Source organism: Dermacentor variabilis, chromosome 4, assembly GCF_050947875.1.
Source record: "Dermacentor variabilis isolate Ectoservices chromosome 4, ASM5094787v1, whole genome shotgun sequence".
Taxonomy (NCBI): domain Eukaryota; kingdom Metazoa; phylum Arthropoda; class Arachnida; order Ixodida; family Ixodidae; genus Dermacentor; species Dermacentor variabilis.
In genome coordinates, this window is record NC_134571.1 from 1,037,705 (window position 1) to 1,061,959 (window position 24,255).

The window sequence follows — 24,255 nt, forward strand, 5'->3', positions numbered from 1 at the left end:
GTCACAGTTAGTTGAATGGTTTCTCAGGCTCAATTTATTAAATATTTTGGTACCATGCCTAGACAAATCAATCAGCTTGATAGACAGTTTTTCTACGTGTTGTTATACACTCCCTCCCCCCTTAGATGCCCCCTACCAATGCAAGGCTGGTGGCTCCAGTGCCGCCCATGAAAAAATACAAAATACAAACAAACATTTATTACTATGCGACAACGGAGCTACTCATTAGCAGCTAAAACCCTAGATTACAAGCCTTCAAAAAATAATAATAATAATAACAACAAATGTTGACGGAGCTTAAGCTTTGCCTTTAAGAGTGGAACATGAAAGCATTAGAAGATCCCTGACTGCTTCTCACGCTTCATGACAATTGCAGCGTATGTAACCGTAATGTTTACCAGGAAACAGTGGCCACGAACGTTAAGCACAGAAGTGGGCATTCTCGTAAAAATGCAGCCTCTTGTGTGGGTCACAATGCAACGGAGGCGAGCGCCAGCTGAAGGTATTGCAAGGAAGTGGGCGCGCCGTTCCGTGGCCCCCAAAACACCCGCGTGCCCGCGCGCACGAATGACAGACACCATGGCTGGTATGTGAATGGTAGAAATGCTAGAAAATGGGTTTTTTTAAGTTTTTGAACAACAGAATTATGTTTTCTCATATAGTCAAATTACAATCCGATAGCTATCATGTCTGTAGGTTGTGTGTAAGTCATAGTTAACCATTTTTCCACGTAATTTAGCGTGAGAAATTCAATTAGTTCAGTAAACTCCGTGCATCACGTGGAGGGCCAAGGTATGGGTGGTCCGAAAATCTTTTTGAGAAAATGACATGCGAAGCCAGACGCTGAAAGTGGACACCAATGCCGGATGCGGACACCGGATTTTCTGCGACACCGACTCCTTAGCACTATTGCGTTAAAAAAATTCTGAGGCTGGCCATGTGGATCACCACCGTCAGGATCGGCTGGGCAGCCAGAGTTTCTACTGCAGAGCATTGGCGCTTGTGACCACTGCAGGGCACGAAGCGACTTGCTCATTTTGGGGAGGTTGGATTCATCAACCCCAACACGCTGGGCTTGTCCAGGGCCAGGGTGAGTAGAGGCAAGCTATCCGTGTAGCTACCGCTGGATGGGGACATCCCCCTTGTTGCTTCCAACGAAACGCACACACATACTCACCCCGGGCATGGGCGCACTTCCATGTATACGCTCCAACCACGCAAGACTTCCTCAGAAGAAAGAGCCACTGGACATGTGCAGACAAAACGGCTGCGGTCACGTCAGACAGCCCAATAAGGGAATAAATGACACAATAAGCATCCCATCTGCAACACCATTACAGTGGCCCTCACGCTTGCGCACATTTGGAAGCAATGACCAGGTGACCGCGCCACCCCTCAGAGGGCAAAACAGCAGCCGTAGTGCGAGCTGGCCTCCCCAACTATACACAGATATACAAAAGTAAACTGCCATTCCACACCCCGTAAAGTAAAAGAGAATGCACACATGGGAATTTGAAAGTAAAAATACTAACACATACCATTATAATAACATAAAACGAATACAAAAAATACCCAAGGAAGCACATACCCACAAAATCAAAACAAAGGGTTTAGGGAAAACACTGAGACACACATGGTCTAAAGAAGAAACAATAAACAAGGGAGAAAAAAGGACAGAAGGAAGGAAAGCAGCCTGTCTGATTTCTGCGAAGTGGATTGCTGAGAGCTTTTTGAAGAGAAATGGTCAGCTAATCCAAAGCTTTGACTTTGCTTAGGCAAGCCTTGTCTCAGTATAAACGGTTAATCCATCCGAGATCAGCTAAACGTGGCAGACGTGGTCTTCACTAGTGCGATGTCATAGGACTTCGGCACTAGCAGAACTTCCTTCCATGGGTACACACTGTCCATCCACAACACCAAGCAAAATGGATATCTATGACGCGATGTCAGTGTAATGAACAGATGTAGAAGGTTCGGCGATTGACGAAGAGTTGCTCCACACTGGGCCAAGTAACTGAGCGAATCAATTTTAAAGAAAAGAAAACCTTGGCGCTCTGATGACTGGCCGATACTTGTCGGAGTAGTGCGCAATCATGCTTCTCCGGTGCCAGGGATTACCACCTGCAACACAACTCCCACATTGTAGGGTCTAGCGGGTGGCATGTGAAGATCCTGGCCGAACTCGTTGTGAACCTGCAGAGTGAACCCTCCCAGGGCAAAAGCAACACACGCCCCGTGCACCCATTGCAATACCAGCAACGTTTCAGTGCCTGTGCCCATGCAATAGCAGCACAATTCCAGCACTTTGCCTCCCTGAGGCCATGGCACATTTATGTACAACTAATTTACAAAACGGGTCACTCTGGTCCCTTTGGCGCTCTTCGGGCCATTTAAAGAACAAAGCAAAGCGACGATTTCAACACACCAGTGGAGGTGGCTGGTTTTGTTTCCCCAGGCCCTCCTCGTCATCGATGCGAGATTGCGGGGCAGCGTCCCCTTTGTGGGGATGCGCGACTGTCACGCGTCCCCTGATATGTTGTTTTTCCCGCAAAGCTCCCGTCTTCTGCAGTGCGGCTTCGCCGCGTGGCCTGGCGCCCGCGGCGGTTGGAGTGGTTGAGGCGCAGTGCGAGAGATGGCGCGAGTGTTGCGCTGCTAGCGCCGCCTCACGGCAGGGTTACTTGGGGGTGCGAGAAAGATAAGGGGCTCTCTTTGGCGGCGGATGGGCGAGTGCCGCGGACGTCCCGCGCGCGCGCGCCGAGTTATGCTTCTGCGAGACCGCCTCGCGTGGCCTGCGTTCGAACGTGCCACTATTCGCGTGACCGTACGCGCGAACGACCAGGCGTTGGGATCCAGCATGGGGCGAACATATTCGCTCGTTATCCGGTCGCGGTGAGTCGGACTTCTAGATTTGTCGCGCGCCCATCGGCATGTTTTGTGGATAGCAACTCGGCTAGCAGGCATTGATCTATGAAAGGTGCAATAAATGCCCTTGTGATTGTTTGCACTACTGTGTTGTCGTTCCTTTGTCCCAAGAGCATGGGTGTGAGAATCCCACACCTTCTGCACGCTTGAGGGGGGGGTCTCGGGGCGCTTGCTTCTTCACAAAGCAGGCTCTTTTTATGGCCTTGGTCTCCACTCGATAGTTGCTCTGCTAATTTTGCCCCTTACTGATGATACAGAAGGCACCACCACTAAGCGGTCTTCCTAAATGGAGACTTTTGGTGACATAAGGGCATGAAAAAGTGCTCAACTATTACGGCTTGAATTTTAGTGAGGAAAGATGTGCATCAACTGAAAACTGCCGAGCAGCCCACTAAGCCACACCAAGAACAGCAAAATACATATATTTGCCTAATTAGCTGGCCCTAGAGGCATTGTTCCCGAGCAGTCAGCATAATTAGCAGCTGGGAATATGGTAATGAAGCTAGAGACTCAAGAAAATCCCGTCTCACCACTCGACTCACCAAATCGTCGAACTCAGCTGACCGTTTGAAATCGTCGGAATGGTCAGCCCTCCCAGTATGAATTGGCGAGATCTTTAGCTCTCGCATGATCTCCACAACCGAGGACGACTGCAGCATCTTAGCGGCCGATTGACACCTTTCCTCATCCGTACTTCACAGCACCGAACTTTGAAGCGGGTGTCCAATACACTTACCATGCTACTTTTATTGAGGCAAGGCATGACGGAAAGAGTGAGAGGAAAGTAAATGAATTCAACACATGAGGAGAGACATGGCTCGGTTAACACAGAGCATTCACAGCAACCCCCACCTCAGCCATGCAACAGCTCAAATTTTGGATGACCAGAGGCTGATTAGGCCCCTGGCCCCACATTAGCCATCATTTTGTGGTCTCACGCTAGGCTCATAGCGTGCACACTCTGACTGTGTGCACCAGACGACCACCACGGGTTCAAGCATTCCGAGGCACCATGCATACAGGGTGTCACATCCACGCCTGCTCCGACCCAGTCCATGTGCCGATGCACCACTGCACGCATGCGCGCCCCACCGGCCCCAGCTAGGGAGGAGGCAAAACCCCACACGCAGTCAGCGAGACCCTGGCGACGCTCTCTAAAAGCAACAAAGAATATTTATTAAGTTGGGATTCAATACAAACACAAATTGCAGCAACACATACGAATCTAAATCTATAATCACGTCACAATACATGGCCAAATGGTCGCCAGTGGCCGCTAACTGCGCACCGTGAGAGAGAAAAAGAACCCAGCAGAAAGAGGCTGCCTATCATTCGGCCAGTGCCTGCCATCGTGCACCCCACAACAGAGAAAATGGAAACATAAAGAAATGGAAGAACAGATGGGGTTACAATCAAAAGGCGCTGCCCCAGGAAATGGAGACGATAGAAGTGTCTGCACCTGCCGAGGCCGAGACCCTGATGAGCCGAAGTAACCATCGGCCGACGGCAGACAGAGGGGTCACCGCTGGCTGAGAGGAACATGTAAGTACTTCCCAACGCCCCAATGTGGTCTCCTCAGGCCCCGTCTTGTGTATGTGTACCCGGAGGGCATGCAAGCAGGGCCCGAATACCACCACGGAGTCGGCCGATGAGTGGTAGCCCATTGACCTTCAAGTGTGCGCGATGACAGCCAAGTGACAGTGTTGGTGACCCGCTGACATCCAACCCAGGCAGGGAAGGGGATGAATACGGAGCCCTCGGAAATGCAACGCAACAGCTTTGCACAACCACTGCGAGCACTCGAATATTCTCAAACGTCAGAGAAGTGCACTGCTGCAATCCCATCATAACGAACCCTTGGCCGATCATTTGAGTGCCTCCAAAGTCTTTGCGGAACTAAGCCAAACTGTGACCTGGCCTCGTATAAAACATTACATTTTTTGCTATTGCCATTTCTGCTACACCTGTCAAACGGTGAAATCAAAGGGTGGCAAGGCACCCGGATTGACGAAACCAATTGACAGTGAGCATCCGTGGCAAGTGACCCCCTCTGATTATATGGGGCCTTTCCACAGGAGTAAGCAGGTGTTCACACACCTGATGGTAGTCGTTTATCATTTTTCAAAGTGGGTGGAGTTGTTTCCTCTTCGGACAATGACAGTGCGGGCGGTGCTGGAGAAGCTACAGGGAGTGTTTTGTCGGTTCTACTTGCCTAAAGGACTGATTACGGATAACACGTCCTATTTCATCACTCGGGTGCTACGTGCAGTTCTCTGGGAATTTTTCACTGCACCACTTTGCGCGCCACCGTTCGCGTGACAGTACGCGCGAACGACCAGGCATTGGGATCCAGCATGGGGCGAACATATTCGCTCGTTATCCGGTCGCGGTGAGTCGGACTTCTAGATTTGTCGCGCGCCCATCGGCATGTTTTGTGGATAGCAACTCGGCTAGCAGGCATTGATCTATGAAAAGTGCAATAAATGTCCTTGCGATTGTTTGCTCTACTGTGTTGTCGTTCCTTTGTCCCAAGAGCACGGGTGCGAACCCCACAATTTAAAAAAAATAAATTTTTTTATATAAATTTGTTTTTTCCAACTGACCAATAACACAAAAAATATTGTGGCCCCTCCTTTGTAAGAAAAATCTAACAGCACATGTACCTATTTTGCTTAAAAGGTGGAATTTCAATACAGTCAACTTCTTTTAATTCGACCCAGACGAAACCCTGTGAAACTGATCGACCTATCCAAAGGGGTCGAAACAAACAAGATGTAGAAAAAACACCAATGCACATCATCCAATTTATATGGCAATTAAAACTACATACAGCATGAAGGACGAGGGCTAAGAGAGACGACACACACTGTGCTGCACTGGCAGTGCCAGCATCTATGTAGACGGTGCAGTGTGTGTCATTTCTGTCAGTCCTCGTCCTTCGTGCTGTACATGGTTTTAATTAACAATAACGAACTAGCCCAAGCCTCCACTCTCATTCGGGAGCATTTTCCCGATTCTAACACAACCCTGAATCAAATGCATGCCCACTTTCTACGTTTCCAAAGTAGGAAAACTAATGTATAAATGACATTAAGATTCCTTTTTCGCCAGAAAAATGGGCAAGCTTGTAATACGTTGTACAACGAGCGGTTTCCTGAAATCAGCTTTGCCGCAATACATCTGTATGATGCATTAAAGCATACAAACACCACGAATGCGGTTTTGGTATGTCGTATTGTACCTTGTAATTTCATTTTTTTTTTTTCAAGAAAAGAAATGCCTATGTTAGAATCTGGTAAACAGCATAGTCAGATATTGTGAGTTATGGTTACTGCTTAAAAATTTTCCAAAAGCAGGCCGAAAATAGGCGTTTCAAACAATATGTGGCATGGGTTTTTAAATGCATTCTCTGTCACCTAAGCTCTGCCGAGACAGACGCTGCCACTAAAAATGTTGCTACTGAGGTCGCAGTAGGGGCCAAGCACATGCATGCTGACTGGTCAAGTTTGAATTAGCCAGAGCAGGCCAATTTTAAGACCAAGATAACAAAAGACTGGGCCCATAGAAATGCATGGGCACCAGCTAGAACTTTTGACTAGGATCAAATTAATAAAAAAATTGAATTAACTGAACGTGACTGAACAGAAGTCTACTGTATAATGAAATTTCAATATAACAGACTAAAATGCCAATTTTACTTACTTTGTTATATCGAGGTTTGACTGTATCGTCCAACGCTTTGAAGCTTCTCCGCAAGATTATCCTTCAGAAGCTGCCCTTCCATACGGTTATCAAGTCCTGTAAGTATGCCTTCCTTTACCTTCAACAGGTTACAATGTTTGGTCGGCCCCACTAGATTGTGGCAATTGCTCGTATACAAAAATGCTGTCATGTCATTGATGATCCTGGTGACCAGTGTGCTTAAACAATATCGCATTTCTGATGCAGTCCTTCGATGTTGTCACGTCGGGAATCGGAGGCTTGGGGATGAATTGGGTCACTCTTTTTGGTCACTGCACTGATCGCATCAATCATTCTCTTCAGAAAGCTTGCTTCATATTCAACTGATGAACCTGAGCAGGAAGCAGAACTAAGGTAGAGAGTGTCTTCTTTATTTATAGCTTGATAAATCAACTAAAAAAATGCTGTCATGCTCTTATGTCCTTGCTCACTTGTCACTTGCTGATTTTCTTGCCATTGCATAGCATGTTATTTAACAACACTCTTGAAACCTGCCTATCGCCATGGAAGCTGCATGATGAAGCATCCAAATTGCTGCAGTGGGATAAAACCAAGCGGCCTTGCAAAGTGTTGTTTTCCATCATCTTAAGCTGTTGTCAAAGCTTCTTCAAGCTCCTATGACAAGGGGTGTGCAAATACTCAATAGCTGATTTCAAAGCAAATATCAAATCAAATCACGAAAAAAAAGCTGAATATTGAATGTAATATTGAATATCAGAACACTTTTCACAAAATTGAATGCTCACAAATTTTGGGCCAGAAATTACAGTGCTGCACATGATCGGGAGTCTCCTAGCATTGCATAACAAGAAACTATCAGTAACTTAGGCACATAGAAATCAAGACCTACGGTACAGTGTCCACTCTTATTAAAGGGAACACCAAATTAGTATGCCAGCACTGTTTTCTATCAATAAATTTATGTTGAGTAGAATAAGGTGCATTTTCCTTTCTGAAACTAATTAACTAGTGACACTGGATACCAATGAGGTTCACAGTTTAATAGTGAACCAGTGTATTCTGGCAATCTTTTATTTATTAGATAGAAAGTTTTGCTTCCCAGTTTTCACCAAACCACAGAAGGGCTATTCAAGCTTTACAGCAGGTAGGTTATCATAAGGCCAATCTGCACGACAAATGAGAGGGTCACACATCATGTGACTCAATCACAGCTCCGCACCTAGCCGGCACAGACGATAAAGAACAGGCACCGTCCACTCCGTTTCACTGCCAGGTTCAGCAAGATTTGCCACTTTTTGAAGATAAAAAATCTGGAGGGTCACAGCAAGTTTCAGCAATCCCCCCCTTCTTCATCCGCCATCTACATAAATTCATGCAATTCAGTTATCCCCCTTCCATGCCCGCCATGTAAATACACAGCTAGTCTTGTGACAGGTTGCTCGAAGCTACAAAAAGAGACCAAGGTGTGGCTACAAACAGCATCGAGAACAAGAGGCCACCACAGGGTGTGTCAATAAGATAGTCGCCACGAACAAGTTTGTTGCCATCCCATGCACTCGCTTTTGTTGTGTAGCATGGCTGTTGCGAACACATGTGCGTTGATTTGGCACCAAACCATAACTTTAGTCCCCCATGCCTGATGCAGCAGCGCTTTAGGCCTAATGGCCTCAACAGTGTGGCCATAACTGCGAGTCGGTCTAGTTGGAACAGATTCATCTTTAAAACTTTTTGTGCAGAAAAAAAAAGGGGGACAAAGAAAAGGAGCAACACAAGGACTTTCTAAACACTTTCTAGGTTAGAAAGTGCTCGTCCTTGTGATGCTCCTTTTCTTTGTCCCTGTTTGTTTTGTGCACAAAATGTTTTAAAAATGAGCGTGTCCATGATGAAAAATTTGACGCCGGCTGATCTAGTGACGGGCCACGAGCCATCATGGAATCCTCACCACTAATATGTTCATAGGGGCATGTGGCTCATCAGTGATCGGTCGTCAGATTATGCGTGCCGGTTAGATTGACGGATGCTCAAATGATGTGGAGTGCATCGCCACGTATCCAAAATGATCTACACGCCTATCAGCAGCTACCGTATTTACTAGACTCTAACGCGCTCTCGATTGTAATGAGCATCCATTTGCCGTGACCTAAAAAAAGAAAAGTCCTTTACAGTACCGCGCACTTCATTCTTTTACACAGGAATACAACTTTCTCTCATTTGAAAAAACAAGGATTTACTCCCAATATACTAAAGCTGTGATAAATAAAAGAAGTCACAGTTTCACCCGAAAGGCGAAGCATCGATTACGATAGCAAATTAGTAGACAGCTATACGAAAAGTAAGGATAGTAGATTTATCGGCCTAATAAACTTTTGAAGATTCGCTTACTAACTAAATTAACAAGCATGGTGTAACGCGAGTGAACATGTCTCACGCAGTGACCACGGAAACTCTTCATCGAAACGCTGGAGTGGGGAAGAACAGTAGCAGGAGCGAGCGAATTGACCTTTGTGCGGCCTCTCTCTTCAAACACTAAGCGACGAGAACACAGCACAGCATGCCTAGATGCGTAGACTGTCTCCATCACAGATCGCTTTTAACATAGGGACCACGCAGCCGCGCCGTACGCAGCAGCTGCCAAAGTTGAAAGCTTCTCCTGCTTGCGCCAGTCCCGCACGCAAGTTTCGGGAACTCCGAACGCCTGTGACGTGGACCGATTTCCGTCCGTCTCAGCACACGTGATCACTTTCCTTTTAATTGCGGCATCGTGATGTACTCAGTATATCTTTGCTGTCGGCAGTTCCATGCTGATAGAGCAAATGCGGAAAACGAGAAGTCGGGAAGACAGACTGTGCACTAACCTAAGCACAAATACTACATCACATGGACGAAGCTACAGCAGCTAGGTTCAAAGCGCGTGTGAGGTGGCCATGTCGAAATGCTGATGGCGATATGCAAACGCAGATTTAGGGTCGTACTCAATTCTAACGCGCACACAATTTTTGTACCAGTTTTATTGGATAAAAAGTGCGTATTATATTCGATAAATATGGCAATCGGCCCAATCTTCAGAACTTCATGAAATAAGTGCTGCTTCCGTTGCCGTTCTCTCTGTCCGCGTCACGTTATCATATCGATTGGTCCTGTAGACTCAGACAAACCTTGTAGCAACAGAAGCAGCCCCAGCCGACACAGCACTGTTGTGTGTGATCCCCACATCGAGCCTACATCGTGGAGCACTACCGCATAAGCCGAGGCAGCCCATCAGCGGCTCACTCAGCCCTTTTTTTGCACCAAAAACAAAGTGAAACTGGTGAAACACTCACCTGCACAACAACAAGCATGAAGGGCTCTGCGAGGCACGCACGTGGCACTGCTAGGGTCTCCGAATCGAATATGTCAAACATTTGATAAATCAAATAGTAGACATTCGATGCATGTGTTGAATTATTCGAATGTTCACTATACAATTCAATTCGGTAACAGAGTATTCGCACAACCCTACTTACAACAGCACAGCAGTGTTGGCAAACAGATATTATATACACCAACCATGGCAAGATACATAAGGTCCCAAAGTGGTGTTGGCACACACATTAGAAAAAAACATGACAAGTTAGATTACTTCTAGAGCAGGGACCCTTTTGGAGACAGGGAGATGAATAATCTGTAAAGAGCATCTGCAATCTTTTCACACAACTTAAAAGGAGTGAGAAAGAAAGAAAATGAAAGTATGCAGACAACTGTACGTACTGCGAGGAAATTCCTTTCTGACATATGGAATCCACCAGCGAAAAATCACCCAGCCATCCTGAGCTCGTATGGTGTAATCTGGGGTGACATATGCGACATCTCGGAACATCAGCTTCCCCGAGAGCACCGAGAGAGACACAGATCCTGCAACAAAAAGGAAATAATCATTTCAAAATGAAAATATCTCTTCATGACCAAAGAATTTACAAACCACGATTACAAAAATGGCAGCTCTCTAATACTGTTATCATAAAGATAACCATTCTCTAGTAGTTGATTCATCCTCAAAAAGCAATATTTGATATAAAAGATAACTGGCAATAAATATGCCAGCACTCCATCTCTTGCTGTCAGATGGCGTTCCCGACAGCTTTAGGTTAAACAAAGATTAACATACTTTCTGAACTATAGTTCGCAGGGCCAATATGGGCTCAAAACAAAAAGTTTTACCTAACACTCCTGCTACATATTGGACAAACTTAGACTTAAAAAAAGTTTTTTTTTTTTATCTTATCTGTAACCAGTGAACAGTAGATAAGCAAGAATTTCATTGTCAACAAGTTCTTTATTACACTGTATATGGAAGTATATTATAAAAGTCAACAACACCATTCTTATCGAGGCTGCCAGACCAAAACCCGCCAAGCATGTCTGATTCAATGAGCAGCTCCTCAATCTCTTCATCACCTTCAGAATATTTCGTTCTTGTGCGCGCTTGAACAATGCCATGAAGGCATTTCAGCTTTTCGACTATTCTTTTGTTCTGCACATATACGAAGTTGTGTATAAATACATTACACATTTTGTAACGAGGTCTTGCACATGTGCTCACAAATCCAAGCACTGAAAAGCAGCCACTATCTTGTTTCATATTACGTGACATATATTTCACACAACATGGCCTGCCAGTACAAGCTGAAAATATTGCTCATGCGCGGCAATAGTCATTGTGGAACTAATTTGGCTATGTGACTTAAACAAACTGACAACCAATTTTTATGCTACCCATATATTCTAGTGCAACGGAAACCTTACTGGTCCAAGTGTCCAATCATACAGTGGTAATGCAGAAAAAAAGGGGGTGAAAATTTTTTCATTAGAATTTTCCGATCTGTACTGAAGATGTAGGCATGCTCAAGACATATGCTGGAAACAGTGATAGATGAGCGTGATAGCAATTATACACCAGCATTGGTGGGAAGTGGACAACAAGTGCTGCTCTAGTTATAAATAATATAAGCTGCAAAGCATTCATTTAGAATTTCAATGGAGTCAAAATTAAAGGATAATCCAAAGGAATTCTGGAAACATGTAAAGAGAAAAGACACTGTAACTATACCACCTCTTGTGTCTGGTAACAGCTTTATTGATGATGACGTAGGAAAAGCTGAGTTCTTTAACATGTATTTTAGCTCCGTTTTCAGCCGTGCAATTGGACATGATGATACGAATACCTTGAACTTTCTGCCAGTGATGAGTGTTATGGATGATGTTATTGGCATCGATGGTATAGAGTCTCTGATGCAGAATCTGAGGATTGCTAAGGCTGGGTGTCCCGATGACTTGCCAAACAAATTTTATAAACTTTGTGCTCAGTCAGTTGCACCGTACTGGAAGATTATCTTCGAAAAATCACTTTACTAATCCTGCCTTCCAGATGACTGGAAAATTGCAAGCATTATGCCAATTCCCAAATCTGGTCCTCCTGACACCGTGTCAAATTATAGACCAGTATCACTAACTTCAGCTGAGTGCAAGACACTTGAACATATTTTGTATACTAATAATAGTAGCACATATGGACGCACATTCATTGTTTAATCCTCATCAGCATGGTTTTCGAAGGGACCTCTCTTGTACTACACAGTTGACTGAATTTGTGCACAACCTGGCAGGGGCACTGGACAGGCGTCGTAGTGTGGACTGTGTGTTTTTGGATTTCAAAAAGGCATTTGAAACCACGACGCATTGTTTACTAATTTAAAAAATGGCCTTTTACAATATTAGTCCTGAAGTGATATCATGGGTAAAGGATCACGTATGTTTACGTCAGCAGTTTGTGGTTGTGAATGGTACTGAATCTCAGAGGGTGCAAACTGTGTCCGGTGTTCCGCAAGGCTCCGTGTTGGGGCCACTATTGTTATTGCTGTACGTAAATGACATTAGTGACGGAATAGTGTCTCAAATGCAGTTATTTGCGGATGACTGCGTTCTCTATAAAGTAGTAACTTGTGACTGTGATGTTGAAATGTTTCAGGAAGACGAACAGAATCTCAGAGTGGTGCGTCAAATGGTATATAAATTTGAATTTGTCTAAAACTGTTCATATGAAGTTTACAAGAAAGAAAAACCATGATGTGCAACCATATATTATTAGGAATGTAGTGTTGGAACAGGTATTCGAATTTAAATATTTAGGTGTTTATTTTACTTCTGAATTGAATTGGTGCCATCACGTCAATTATGTCGCTGCTAAAGCATGCAAAACCTTGGGATTTCTTCGGCAAAATGCAAACCCTTTTCCACAGTCATATCGGGACATTTTTTACAAGACTTATGTCAACTCAATTCTGGAGTACACATTGTATGGTGTGGGACCCGCCTACTGGTAGAAATAAAGATAAGTTGGAGCGGGTGCAGAACATTGCCTCTCGTTTCATATCTGGCACATGCGGGGCTCGGTATAGTGCATCGCGTACGAAGGAAGCACTCAACTGGGAACTGCTCCACACGCACCGAAAGAAGTTGAGCCTGAAGTTTTTTCATGCTATTATTCAGCTGTTCGGGTAGATCGCGAAAAGTATGTGCAAGAGTTTTTTTATAGATATAACCGTGTTGACCATGATTTTAAGGTCCGTGAATTCGCGACGAAAACTGAATTGTTTAGAGTGTCTTTCTTTCCTAAAACCATTGGGGAATGGAATAGACTGGCGAGTGATGTTGTGAGGATTGAATCAAATGATGCTTTCTTTTTGATGTTGTAGATTGTAGATGTGCATTGCCGAGTGCTTTGCCCTTTTTTTCTTAGCACTTATAACTTTGTCCAGGAGCAGAGGGGTCATATGTACTTTTTCTTGTGCACCCCCCCCCCCCCCACACTGTAATTCCTTGGCGCTGTGGGTCCCTTAATATATAAAATAAATAAATAATGTGTGGCCAGCTGAGAAGGCTTTCCATTGAGCTAGGCAAAAAAACCCTGCGCAACTACGCCACGGTACTATTATTTTGGGGGACATATTAGAAACCACAGCAGCCTCAGCCAGTGGCTCTTTCTCTGTCCCCTCTATGTTCTCAAAAGTGCAACTACTAGTTTTACCTTTTAGCAGCCCAAAAGTGCTGCCCTCACCCAGGAGGGCATACAACAGGGATGGAAGTGTTTTGGAGCAACTCACAAATTTGTGATTTCAGAGCAGGAATTTCCCATTTTGGAGCAGCTTGATAAAACTCAATATGAGTGAAATACAGGCAGATTAAGAAAAGGTGCTTGACTTTGGAGAAGAGTATTAAGTTAAATATTGTCTGTGCCAGCTAAACATAGCCAAAAAATTTAAATAATGTAGGGCTTTACAAGAACCACATTCACTCTATGTTGGTGTTGCTGTTCACACTCTTCCTAGGCATTTTTTGTACAAAAGAGGAAAAAAATTACATTCAGTTTTAATCAGCCAAGTTCTACTAACTTTACTGATAATGTGTCAATGTAAAAGTTTGGATGGACGTCAAGAAATGACCAATAAGAGCGTTTACAGTAATGTAGGTTTTGTGTGCTTTACAAAAAGAAGAAAAAGAAGAGCCCACAAACTTTTTTTTAGATCCACCTCCATGCCAACCTGTGAAAATAGATGTACAGCAAAGCTGGTGCAGATGTTAGACAAGACCATCATCCCACCTGATGTAAGACAATGTTACATGAGCACCACCACAAGCGACGTACATCACGCGCACACACACATTCCCATTCCTCTAAGCACGTGCTGGCGGGCAAGTTGGTTATACATGATTACAACGAAGGCGCCAAATAAAACAATGGACAAAGGAAGGCGACACGGGACTACCACGTAGGCACACTAACAACTGAGCGTTTTATTTCTTGACACAGGAATAAATAGTTAGTGCCAAGGGTCAAAACAACAAGAAAAGCAGTGCCGTCATCTGCATCGCACAACGAAAACACGATACAGAACAGCTTCTAAGTGCTGCTCCCAAGATATGCCAGTTCCTTTGTCGACACAGAAACTGAGGGTTCACTGATATAAGCATCACCACACTGCTTGATCTCAAGCGCTTCCAATATCTCCCTTGTCAGTTGATCATCTGCTCTGTTCAAAACACAGGTTCTACTAAAATCTGGAATGCACTTCGCAAGTTTACAGGTGAGCCACAATGGAAGAACAGCCAAGATGCACTTCAGAAGGCATGGATTTGCTCGCATGCTGCAAGACATGTGTTCAAAAGATTCCGGTAGCTAAAACAGTTAGTTATTTGAAAGGACAATCCCTGTCTCTTTTAACTTCGGATAAGGAAGGTGGCTTCGTTGTATTGCCGAAAGGATTGTTTGAATCAAAAGCTTCAGAAGCCCTCAAGGGGTTTTTAAGAATTGCAGGAAAGTGTCTCTTGCAAAAGTAAAAAGCAACGCCAAGAAGCTTTGCAAGAACCTGAATTTAACAAAACTAATGACCGCAATAGAATCGGAAAAAAAGTTGAGCCTTGATGTATTCTTCACGGCAAAAAACCATAAATCTAATTGCCCCTTCCGGGTCATAGTCTCAGAAAACGGGTCATGGCAAAAACAGGTCTCCTTGTTTCTCCAGCAAAATTTGAGTAGACTACCCGTTGACGACCCGTTTCACGTGAACAACTCTGAACACGTCGTAAAATATCTTGCACAGAATGAAAACAAAATGCTATCCGCCTTTTCTGTTGACGTAAAAGACTTGAATTACTTGATACCACAAAATGAATTGATAGAATGCGTCACTGAATGTATTGATAAATTTGGAGCAGTTGCTTTCCAGAACGCCTCTGGCATAGCAGTAGGTTCCTTTTTGGAACTGTTGTCCTTATACCTGAAGTCTACGCACATAAAATGGAATGACGACATCTTTCTACAGAAAGAGGGTGTGTGTATAGGTTCGTGTATAGTCCCTGTTTTGGGCAACATCTTTTTAGCTTCAAAAAACAACCTGTTAAAACAGTTCTCATTTGGGACAAATATGACGCAGATCTTTAGATTTGTGGATGATTTTTTAGTGTTCTTAGATTGTAACAGTCCAGAATTGGAGACCCAGTCATCATTATTACTGTCAAGAGTTTAAAACAGCCTTGCATCCTCTAACCCTGACTCACGAGCTTCTGGCCAATAACTGTTTAAGATTTTTAGATTTGGAAATCACTTTCTAATCTTGTCTCATGTGCTCGCAGTTCAAGCCAAGGGCTAGCAAACCCATCCTATCCTTCAATTCAGCTCACTCAAAAGTATTAAAAAGAGGCATCGTTCAATCATGTCTAACCAACGCACTTAACAAGCCATGTGTGCATCGGCTACAAAGCAGTTTTCATTATCAGGTCAGCCGCCTCAAAGGGGCACATTATCCACACCATGTGATCATCTCTGTTGCAGAAAAAATGCTCAGGCAGCTCAAGGAACCTAACATTGTAGACCAGGGTCGAGCAGGCCCTTCTGGAACTAGGTGTGCTGTCATCCCATATGTTCACGGCATATCTCACAATCTGAAAAAGTAGTAAAATGAGCTGGTGTTCGGGTTTTAGTTTCCGTTCGGAAATGTCTTCATTTGATGTGTACCACAGTGAATGCATGACATCGGGAAAATAAACAAGTGTGCGCAAAAAAACATGGGCAGAAGCATGTCGGATGTGTAAAGAAAGTAGTTTATTCAGTTCCTTTGTCGTGTAGTTCATCATATGTCGGCCAAACGGGCAGATGTCTAAATGACAGATTGTATGAGCATCGATATAAGATGGAAAACCAGCTCTCCGGTCACATTGGTGCTCATTGTAAGGCTCACAAGCGTATTCCTGATTTTAATAGAACCTGTGTTTTTAACAGAGTAGAGAGAGAGATGCAAATGAGAGAAAGGCAGGGAGGTTAACCAGAGTTAACCTCTGGTTTTCTACCCTGCACTAGGAGAAGGGAAAGGGGAAGCAAAGTCAGAAAGAAGAGCGTGACAAAAATAAAAGCGTGAAACAAAAAATGAGAAGGGATGGAATGGGATCATTATAGTCTTTCTAATAGGCCACTGCCCCGTAAAAAGGTCAAAAAGCCTTAACCGACTTTCAGTACAATGACAGTTTATGTCGGCATTTCGAGATTGACTGTTCTGAAAGTCATATGTCGGCAAGGCGTGCCAATGTGGTCGCTAGTGACAGCCGGTGGGCGCTGTTTCGAGGACGGTGGCAAAGTACGTGTTCTATAGTCTCCTCGTCGCCGCAGTGACAAGCAGGAGATATTGGAAGCGCTTGAGATCAAGAAACGTGGTGATGCTTGCATCAGTGAACCCTCAGTTTCTCTATCGACAAAGGAACTGGCGTATCTTGGGAGCGGCACTTAGAAGCTGTTTTGTATCGTGTTTTCATTGTGCGATGCAGATGATGGCACTGTTTTTTCTTGTTGTTTTGATCCTTGGCACCAACTATTTAGTCCTGTGTCAAGAAATAAAACGCTCAGTTGTTAGTGCGCCTACGTGGTTGTCCCGTGTCACCTTGCTGTGTCCATTGTTTTATTGAGCACCTTCGTTGTAATCATTCCTCTAAGCCATCTGCCATGCACAAGTGCCTTATTGAACTAAATGAATGTTTACAAGTAAATTGCGTCAGAAAACGCATAAGGTAAGACTTACACACAATGAGCAGACGTGATAGCTTCGGAGTGTAATATGTATATAAGATAAAACACAATTCTGTTACATGCAAAGTACAAGACAAAGCCCTTTTCCAACTGCCGTTTGCGGTCCATCCTCATTCTTGTAGGCCATCCACCTGGAGCAAGTGCATTATCGAGATAAATGACTCTCTCAAAGTGAAATGTGTCAGAAAATTTGTAAAGTATGACTTACACACAATCTACAGACATGATTGCACCGAACTGCAACTCGACTATATGACAAACGTAATTCTATTACACGGGAACTCAAACACAAACCACTTTTCCAGCTGCCGTGGTGGTACTGTTGTTGGACCGTGATCACCATAATGTCGATTACGGTCACAGCACACACTGCGCAACAGTTACAATGGGCAGAGCATCCATGCATCAAGGACAGATATATTGTGTGCACACATTCGACACATACACACGCACCTGTGCAGAAGTGAAGCATACATCCTCATTCTTGTAGGCCCTCCGCCTGGCATAAGTGCATTATTGAACGTAATTGAATTTCTTAAAGTAAACTGTGTCACAAAATTAGTAAAGTATGACTTACCCACAACCTACATACATTATAGCATCGGATTGTAATTTGAACATACGAGAAAACACCATTCTGTTACGTGGAAACTCAAAGACAAACTTCTTTTCCAGCTGCTGTTTTTTTTGTTGTTGTTGTTGAGCATGCCACGAAAAATCTAAACCAACTAGAGGCTAACAGTTTTGCTGTAAAATATCTCATGACAACCCGCCCCTCTACCAGCGATATGAGTGGTCTCACTTGTAAACCTTGTCCTCCAATACACTGCACATCTTACACACCAAAAATATGTGACAAAAATAACTAAATAATGACAGGAGAGAGTGTGGCCACATGTTCGCAGTGGGATTAACTAGGCCCATATGAATAGGTTTAAGCATGAGACTGCTGCAGCCCCGGGTGCACAAACACGTAGCAACAGCATATTAATACATTTTTTTTTATTTTTTATTGTTTGATTTTGCAGAGCTTTTAGTTGCCATTAAAAATAAATCTCGCAACACCTACAGTTTGCTTTAAAGTCGTTATTGGTCATTTCTCAGCATCTTTCACAACTTCTACATTGACACCACATCGATAAAGTAGGTTAATAAAATCTAATTAAACCTAAACAATTATATGTGCACAATTAACAAAACATCCATGATGAGCATGAACAATGCCCATCAATGTAGAGTGAGTGCTGTTCGTGCAGTGCTGTCTGCTATTTTTCATTCTTGGCGACACTTTACTCGGACAGGCGGTATTAACACATCGAAAAATAGATGTAAAGTTACTTGATGACTGCACGTTTACCAGTTTTCCAGTTCACTTGAAGGAAAAAAAACACTGATATTTTATTACGAGGAACTACAAAGAAAGAAGATCACTGGCGTTTCACCCTGCATACACACCTGCTATCATAGGCTATACAGTGGAAGATTAATTTTTCAGACAAGCTCCAATTTATTCGCAACCTCACCACGGGCTCAATCAACTCAACGTACTACAATGGTGACAGTTATTTTAGATACAGAACAATGGTTAATTGAATTCTTGAGGCTCGATCGCAGAAGTCACTATGGGAACATCATTGCTGCACTTGCAGTTACTGGCATTTGCATTTTCTCAGGCTTCTTTATGACTGTCATTTGGCCACTGAAGCTGACTAAAACCATGACTAAAACCAAAACCTTATATTCCTGGCTTGTGTTCTGCAGTGGGAAAAGTCTGATCTGGCATCATGCAGTCATACAGAAAATGGAGTAGATGCAGAATCCAGATTTGAGTGACAATCATTGTTGCAACTTGAGATTTGTAGTCGAGAAGTTTCACGAGAGAAGCAGGTGGTTTGTCGCCATGCCTTAAGTCAAATCAGTGATTAGGGATGGTGTGCGGGTGAAATAGATTGGCACATACATGCATGATGCTTGCCAGTAATTGACATGGATTTACCGAACGGGCATACAAGCGAGCACCAATGTATCAGTAAGAGCTACACGCAGAACAGACATTATACATAGTACAACTTATTCGCTCAAGTGACACAGGGCCTCTTTGATTTTCCAGTTTTGGCTACCCACAGGCTGCCAGTTCCAGCCAAAGTACATTCGTTTTTCTCAGGCTGCTCCGCCTACCGCTCGATGCATTTTCTTCACGCATTAGCTTTACTTGGGTTGGACGGCTCTGGCTACCTGGGGTCTACCAGAAACTGCCAAGACAATTTTGGTCTAGCTGCTCTCTGGAAGTTTTCTGGCTAGCAGACGACAAAAAGAGGTGATGAGCGCTCGCCCTCATCTCTGTGTGGACTTGGCAAATAGCAACACGGGCACTCCAGTACTGTTGCCTTGCTCAGCCAACCAGCTACGGTCACCTTCAGAAATACAGAGAGATAGTGTGTGTGCTGTGAAGGTTGCTTTCCGGCTGTGAACAGCACCTTGCGCTCTCATATGTGCATGCTATCAGCATCATGTTCCGCACAAGTTGTAGATGCTCACTGACACACACAGTGATGCTTTTCCGGTTCATCTTTCTCTCGTGGTATCACTTTTCAAACCTCTTGCATTTATAGGGTGATATCTCCTTTTTGTGCAGTTAGCGAAGGCGTCGCAGCTAGCAAGAATTCACTCCATCTTTCCATCGTATGTTTAGGTGGCAGTTCAAAACTAATGTGTTCTAATTAGGCCGTTGATGTTAAAAGAACACACAGGTTGATTAATGGCCACAGGTACACTAGCTTATTGCTCTCGTAATCACGGGCAACAATGTTTTTCATGTGAAACTTTTCGATGGTCATAGGTGACATGCATTTTCATGCACCAGCCGCATCTCCAGCTCCTTCTGCACAGGGGCACAAGAGAAGCACCATCAGTCAAAACAAACTTTCTGAAATCGTAACCCAAGCAGGTCAGCACAAAATTTTATGCATATAAGACATACCCGATATCCTGCTTTTTTGTGTCTCTTCAAATAATGACAAAACGCCATATCATCAGTGTCACCTGTGGGCGACGTATCGCTACAAGCAGGCATCCTTGAGCGATCGCTTTCCGGGATATGTCACTTGATTTTGCATCTTCGCATCACACGATGACACGCATCGGAGACTGTTTGCTGCGCTGTGCAAAGTGAGGTGCCCGATGTGCATCCTCTGCCAAGTGATGCAAAATCTCATGACAGTGATCATATCCTCGAATGTGACTACAGTTAAACCTCAATATAACGAAGTCAGTAAAATCGGAAATTTGATTCGGTATATTGAAATTTCGTTCTACTGAAATTCAACCTTTTATGCAAATAAGCACAGTTGCCGATAGGTTTTTTTTTACGTGGGAAGTGGCCACAAAATTTTCCAAATTATCGGGCAATCGAAAAAAGCAAATTTCAATGAGAAAACAATTCATTTTAATAAATTTGGGAGTCAGCGACGAATGATACAGTTTCATCCCACGTACATCAACGATATCTTCTCGGTGGTACAAATTAAGCGAAGCCAGCCATGCACTCTGCCTCCACGGCTGATAGCATGTCCCGCACTGAGACGACGCCATCAGGAAAAGTGCCAGCAGCAGGGAGCGAATGCTTCGTCTGCCTTTCGCTTCAACGGGTTACCGAAACTCCGGATTACACAACCTTTAATACTAAATGCGCGGTATGACAGCTTACATTGTGCCATGCCGTCACAGCATGCCCACTCTTTGCACATGCGGCAGATTACCGCGAAGCCATGGCGAGACATGCACCAACTTACCCCAAGTCCGCCCCAACGTGTGTGTTTGGATCACGTTACCGCGAGCTCGCCCTCCCTCCCCTATTTCCCTTTGCTCGCGCAAGAAAACGGTACTCATGAAGCCACCCTCTATCTTGCCTCACCCTGGCACTTTCACTCACACCTAAAGCACACAGTACGTGGGGCGCAATAGGATCTTATCTCACTTGGACTTTATACAGAACACAATGCAACTCTACTTTGGCCTTCGCTCTTGTCCTGCTGCGCGTGATTTGAGAAATGCATCTGCAAGCAGCCGCTTGTAATTCAATCCTCTGACCATCCGCGTCGGTGAAGGTTTCCATTTATTTTCTCGGCATTCCTTTGTGGCAGCAGTGAAAATTCGTTATACTGAAGTTGCATACAAACACACTTCGTTATATTGAAGTTCTAAATACACGGTGGTCTATGGACAAGAGATTATAAAAAGTTATATACTTCGTTATATTGAGAATTTCGTTATAGAGAAGTTCATTATAGCGAGGTTTGCTGAACGCGATCCGGCCTCGCTGGCCGCTGCCACGCTGGTAGCATGTTTATGGTTATTCCGTGACCAGCTGTCCTGGCATTCAATTTTGTAAACTTCGAGCAGCTTCGGATTTTCTTGGGATCCCAGCCCACATGTGTTCCTATTAGGACCGCAATTAGCTGACTGCCAGAACTCCGAAAATCAAAGAGGTCTAGTGTAGTTTTTCTTCACAGCTACACCATAAGAAGAATGGCAGTTTAGATCATTTTTACCTGATCTGCATAGTACGCAAATGGGCAAGAGTTATAAACATGCACAATGCATTCCTCATTTCTCTATAGCCAAGTTACAATGCACCCCTAAACACCCACACTCCAGATGCAACATCTGAAACTAATTGCCTTGGAGCCCTAGGAGTGCCATTCTGGACATCGTCAAATTCTGCTATGATGTCACATTCTGTAATGGCAGCATTTTGAAACAATCAGAGGCTGTAGAAGCCCTCTTGGGCCGATCACGGCTGACAATATGGCGGAATACGACAATGCCCAAAAACACACCAACGTACAATTATGGCTGTGTGGTTGCCAGGGGATGCCACACATCCTGCTCAATTTAATTGACTGGCACAGCTCGACGGTTTGGTGCGGTATGGGGCACTTAGCACAGCACTTCCATCCCCGATGCGCACATCAATAAGCGAATTGAACTACATGCATGCAACATATATAGGGCTGTTCGTTTTCAGGTACCCGATTTGTCCCCGAATGGACATTCCCAGTAGCAATCTGCACAATCGTGCGCTGACAGTCCACCATTCTCTCCAGGCGCCCCGGGCAATATAATTTATATAAACAAGCGGGTGCATTCTCACCCTGCTGCTTGGAGAGTAGATATTGCTTTGTGGTGCTGCACTTTTTTATCCCCGATTTTTCGACAGGTCGCAGTGAGTTCGTACATGCACCCCCCCCCCCCCCCCGGAAGAAAGGCTTGCAAAGTAAAGGGGCCATCATGTTTCAGGCTGACCACACTGTGAGCACATGGCTGCCAGTCAGGAGGTAACAAATTTAGGATGAAAAAAAAAGGCCAACAGCACTTCACCTACTACAAATTAGTCTTGGGTATGTGCACCTACTTCCATAGCTTTCATGCAAAAGGAACAGGTGACGAGTCGGTGGGGGAGGGATTGAGCGACGCAGATGTTTAGTGCACGGGATTTTTACCAACGAGGGCCCCAGTGCCTATTATCACTTTTCTTCAGCCAGCCTCCATCACGGTGAGTTAGAAGTGCTTGTCAGTAGGCCTTGTTGAGAGCCATGTAGCGTTCCGCATCCCTCGCGCTTTGTGTAGCTTGCGATATCCCCTTTCGACTGCCCACAAGAAGGGACAAAAGCCACTGCACTCAAAATTCTGTTTTCACAGGATCAGCAAGATTCCACGAATGGTGGCATTGTTCCGATTTGAAGGACTTCAAGAAAGGGTCATGTTTTAGTGAGGGGGGGGGGGGGGGAGAGACACAGGAAGACAAATGAGAGAATGTGACCAGCAGGCGATAGGAGGTTGGTCTCTTAGGTGTTCCTAGAGGTTTTCTCGACAAATTCGAAGCACTGCTAACAAAGAACTCACAAGCCACCTGGAGAGAAGGAACTGCCGATGAAGTGAATCGTGCATCTGATGCGTTTAAGTGCAAACTCTAAGCAATGAGAAGCATGATCGCCATCATCACATACCATTACCAGGGGCGATTGGTGATCACAAAGTCACTGTCGCAAACATAAGGCTCCAGTACACGGCATGGAAAAATTCAGCGTGGGGATGCGAAGAAAATTAAGGACACTGTATGACTGGTGTAAAGAGCATGAAGTTCTCCAGATCGCAACGAAAGACAGTGAAGGCAGCCGCACGTTAGTGTGCAAATATTGGAACATCGAGATGGTCACTGATCCAGCGAAGAAGCCCTACGACCGAATCACTAGCATCTAGCGTCATCTCGTCATAAGAAGCTCAAGATGTCGACCCAGGAAGCTGAGAAGGCGGGAACATCTCAGGAGATGCTCTTTGATATGTTCTGTAGACAACATGCGAAAGAGAATGAAGCGGACAGCGTAATCCATGACTTCGTCTGCGCCCTAGCATACAGTAAAATCAGCATGCACCAGGTGGACGGACCTCTGGGGGACTTCAAACACAAATACTGCAAGGCCGCGAAGACCACGCCAACAGGACAAAGACTTCAGCCGAAATACCCGAAAGAAGCTTTTGACAATGATATGGTGGAATTGCGCGATGATATGCAATATGCATCGACGAATCCCCAGAGATCACTGGAGTGCCTACCCTCAACGCTCTCCTGTGCTACTATAACCAAAATACCGTGAAGTAGGTTGTTTTGGTCGACATCGACAGAGTAAATGCTTCAAACAGCTACACGGTGGCCAACGTAGTCAGCAAGCCTCTCCTGACTGTAGGTAAGGCGTGGAAAGACGCTGTGGCTGTAGCCATAGACTCAGCGGAATACATGCAAAAAATGGCACGAGAAATCTGTCAAGCCGAAGGGATCCAAATCTTGCGTGTGAAACATTTAGCACACCTGATTCATGTGAGTGTTGACCATTTCATTTCTTTACCATGCATGTCAACAGTTCGATCCACAGTGATCAAGTTTGGAGTGTTACTTAAGCATACTAACAAGCTCTACCAAAAGTACACCGAAATCCGCTTCTACACTGCTTCTAGTGGCC

The 24,255-nt window shown here is 44.5% G+C and overlaps 1 protein-coding gene across 5 annotated transcripts in view; it reads right to left on the minus strand.

The window, feature by feature from the left end:
* The window catches only part of tweek (transmembrane protein KIAA1109 homolog tweek), a 703,556-nt gene that overhangs the window by 673,201 nt on the left and 6,100 nt on the right, over positions 1-24,255 (minus strand). For all 5 annotated transcript variants that reach the window (XM_075687924.1, XM_075687922.1, XM_075687923.1 and 2 more), the window contains exon 3: positions 10,372-10,515. In XM_075687924.1, coding sequence (XP_075544039.1) covers positions 10,372-10,515 — 144 coding nt within the window. The remainder of the gene's footprint in view (positions 1-10,371; positions 10,516-24,255) is intronic.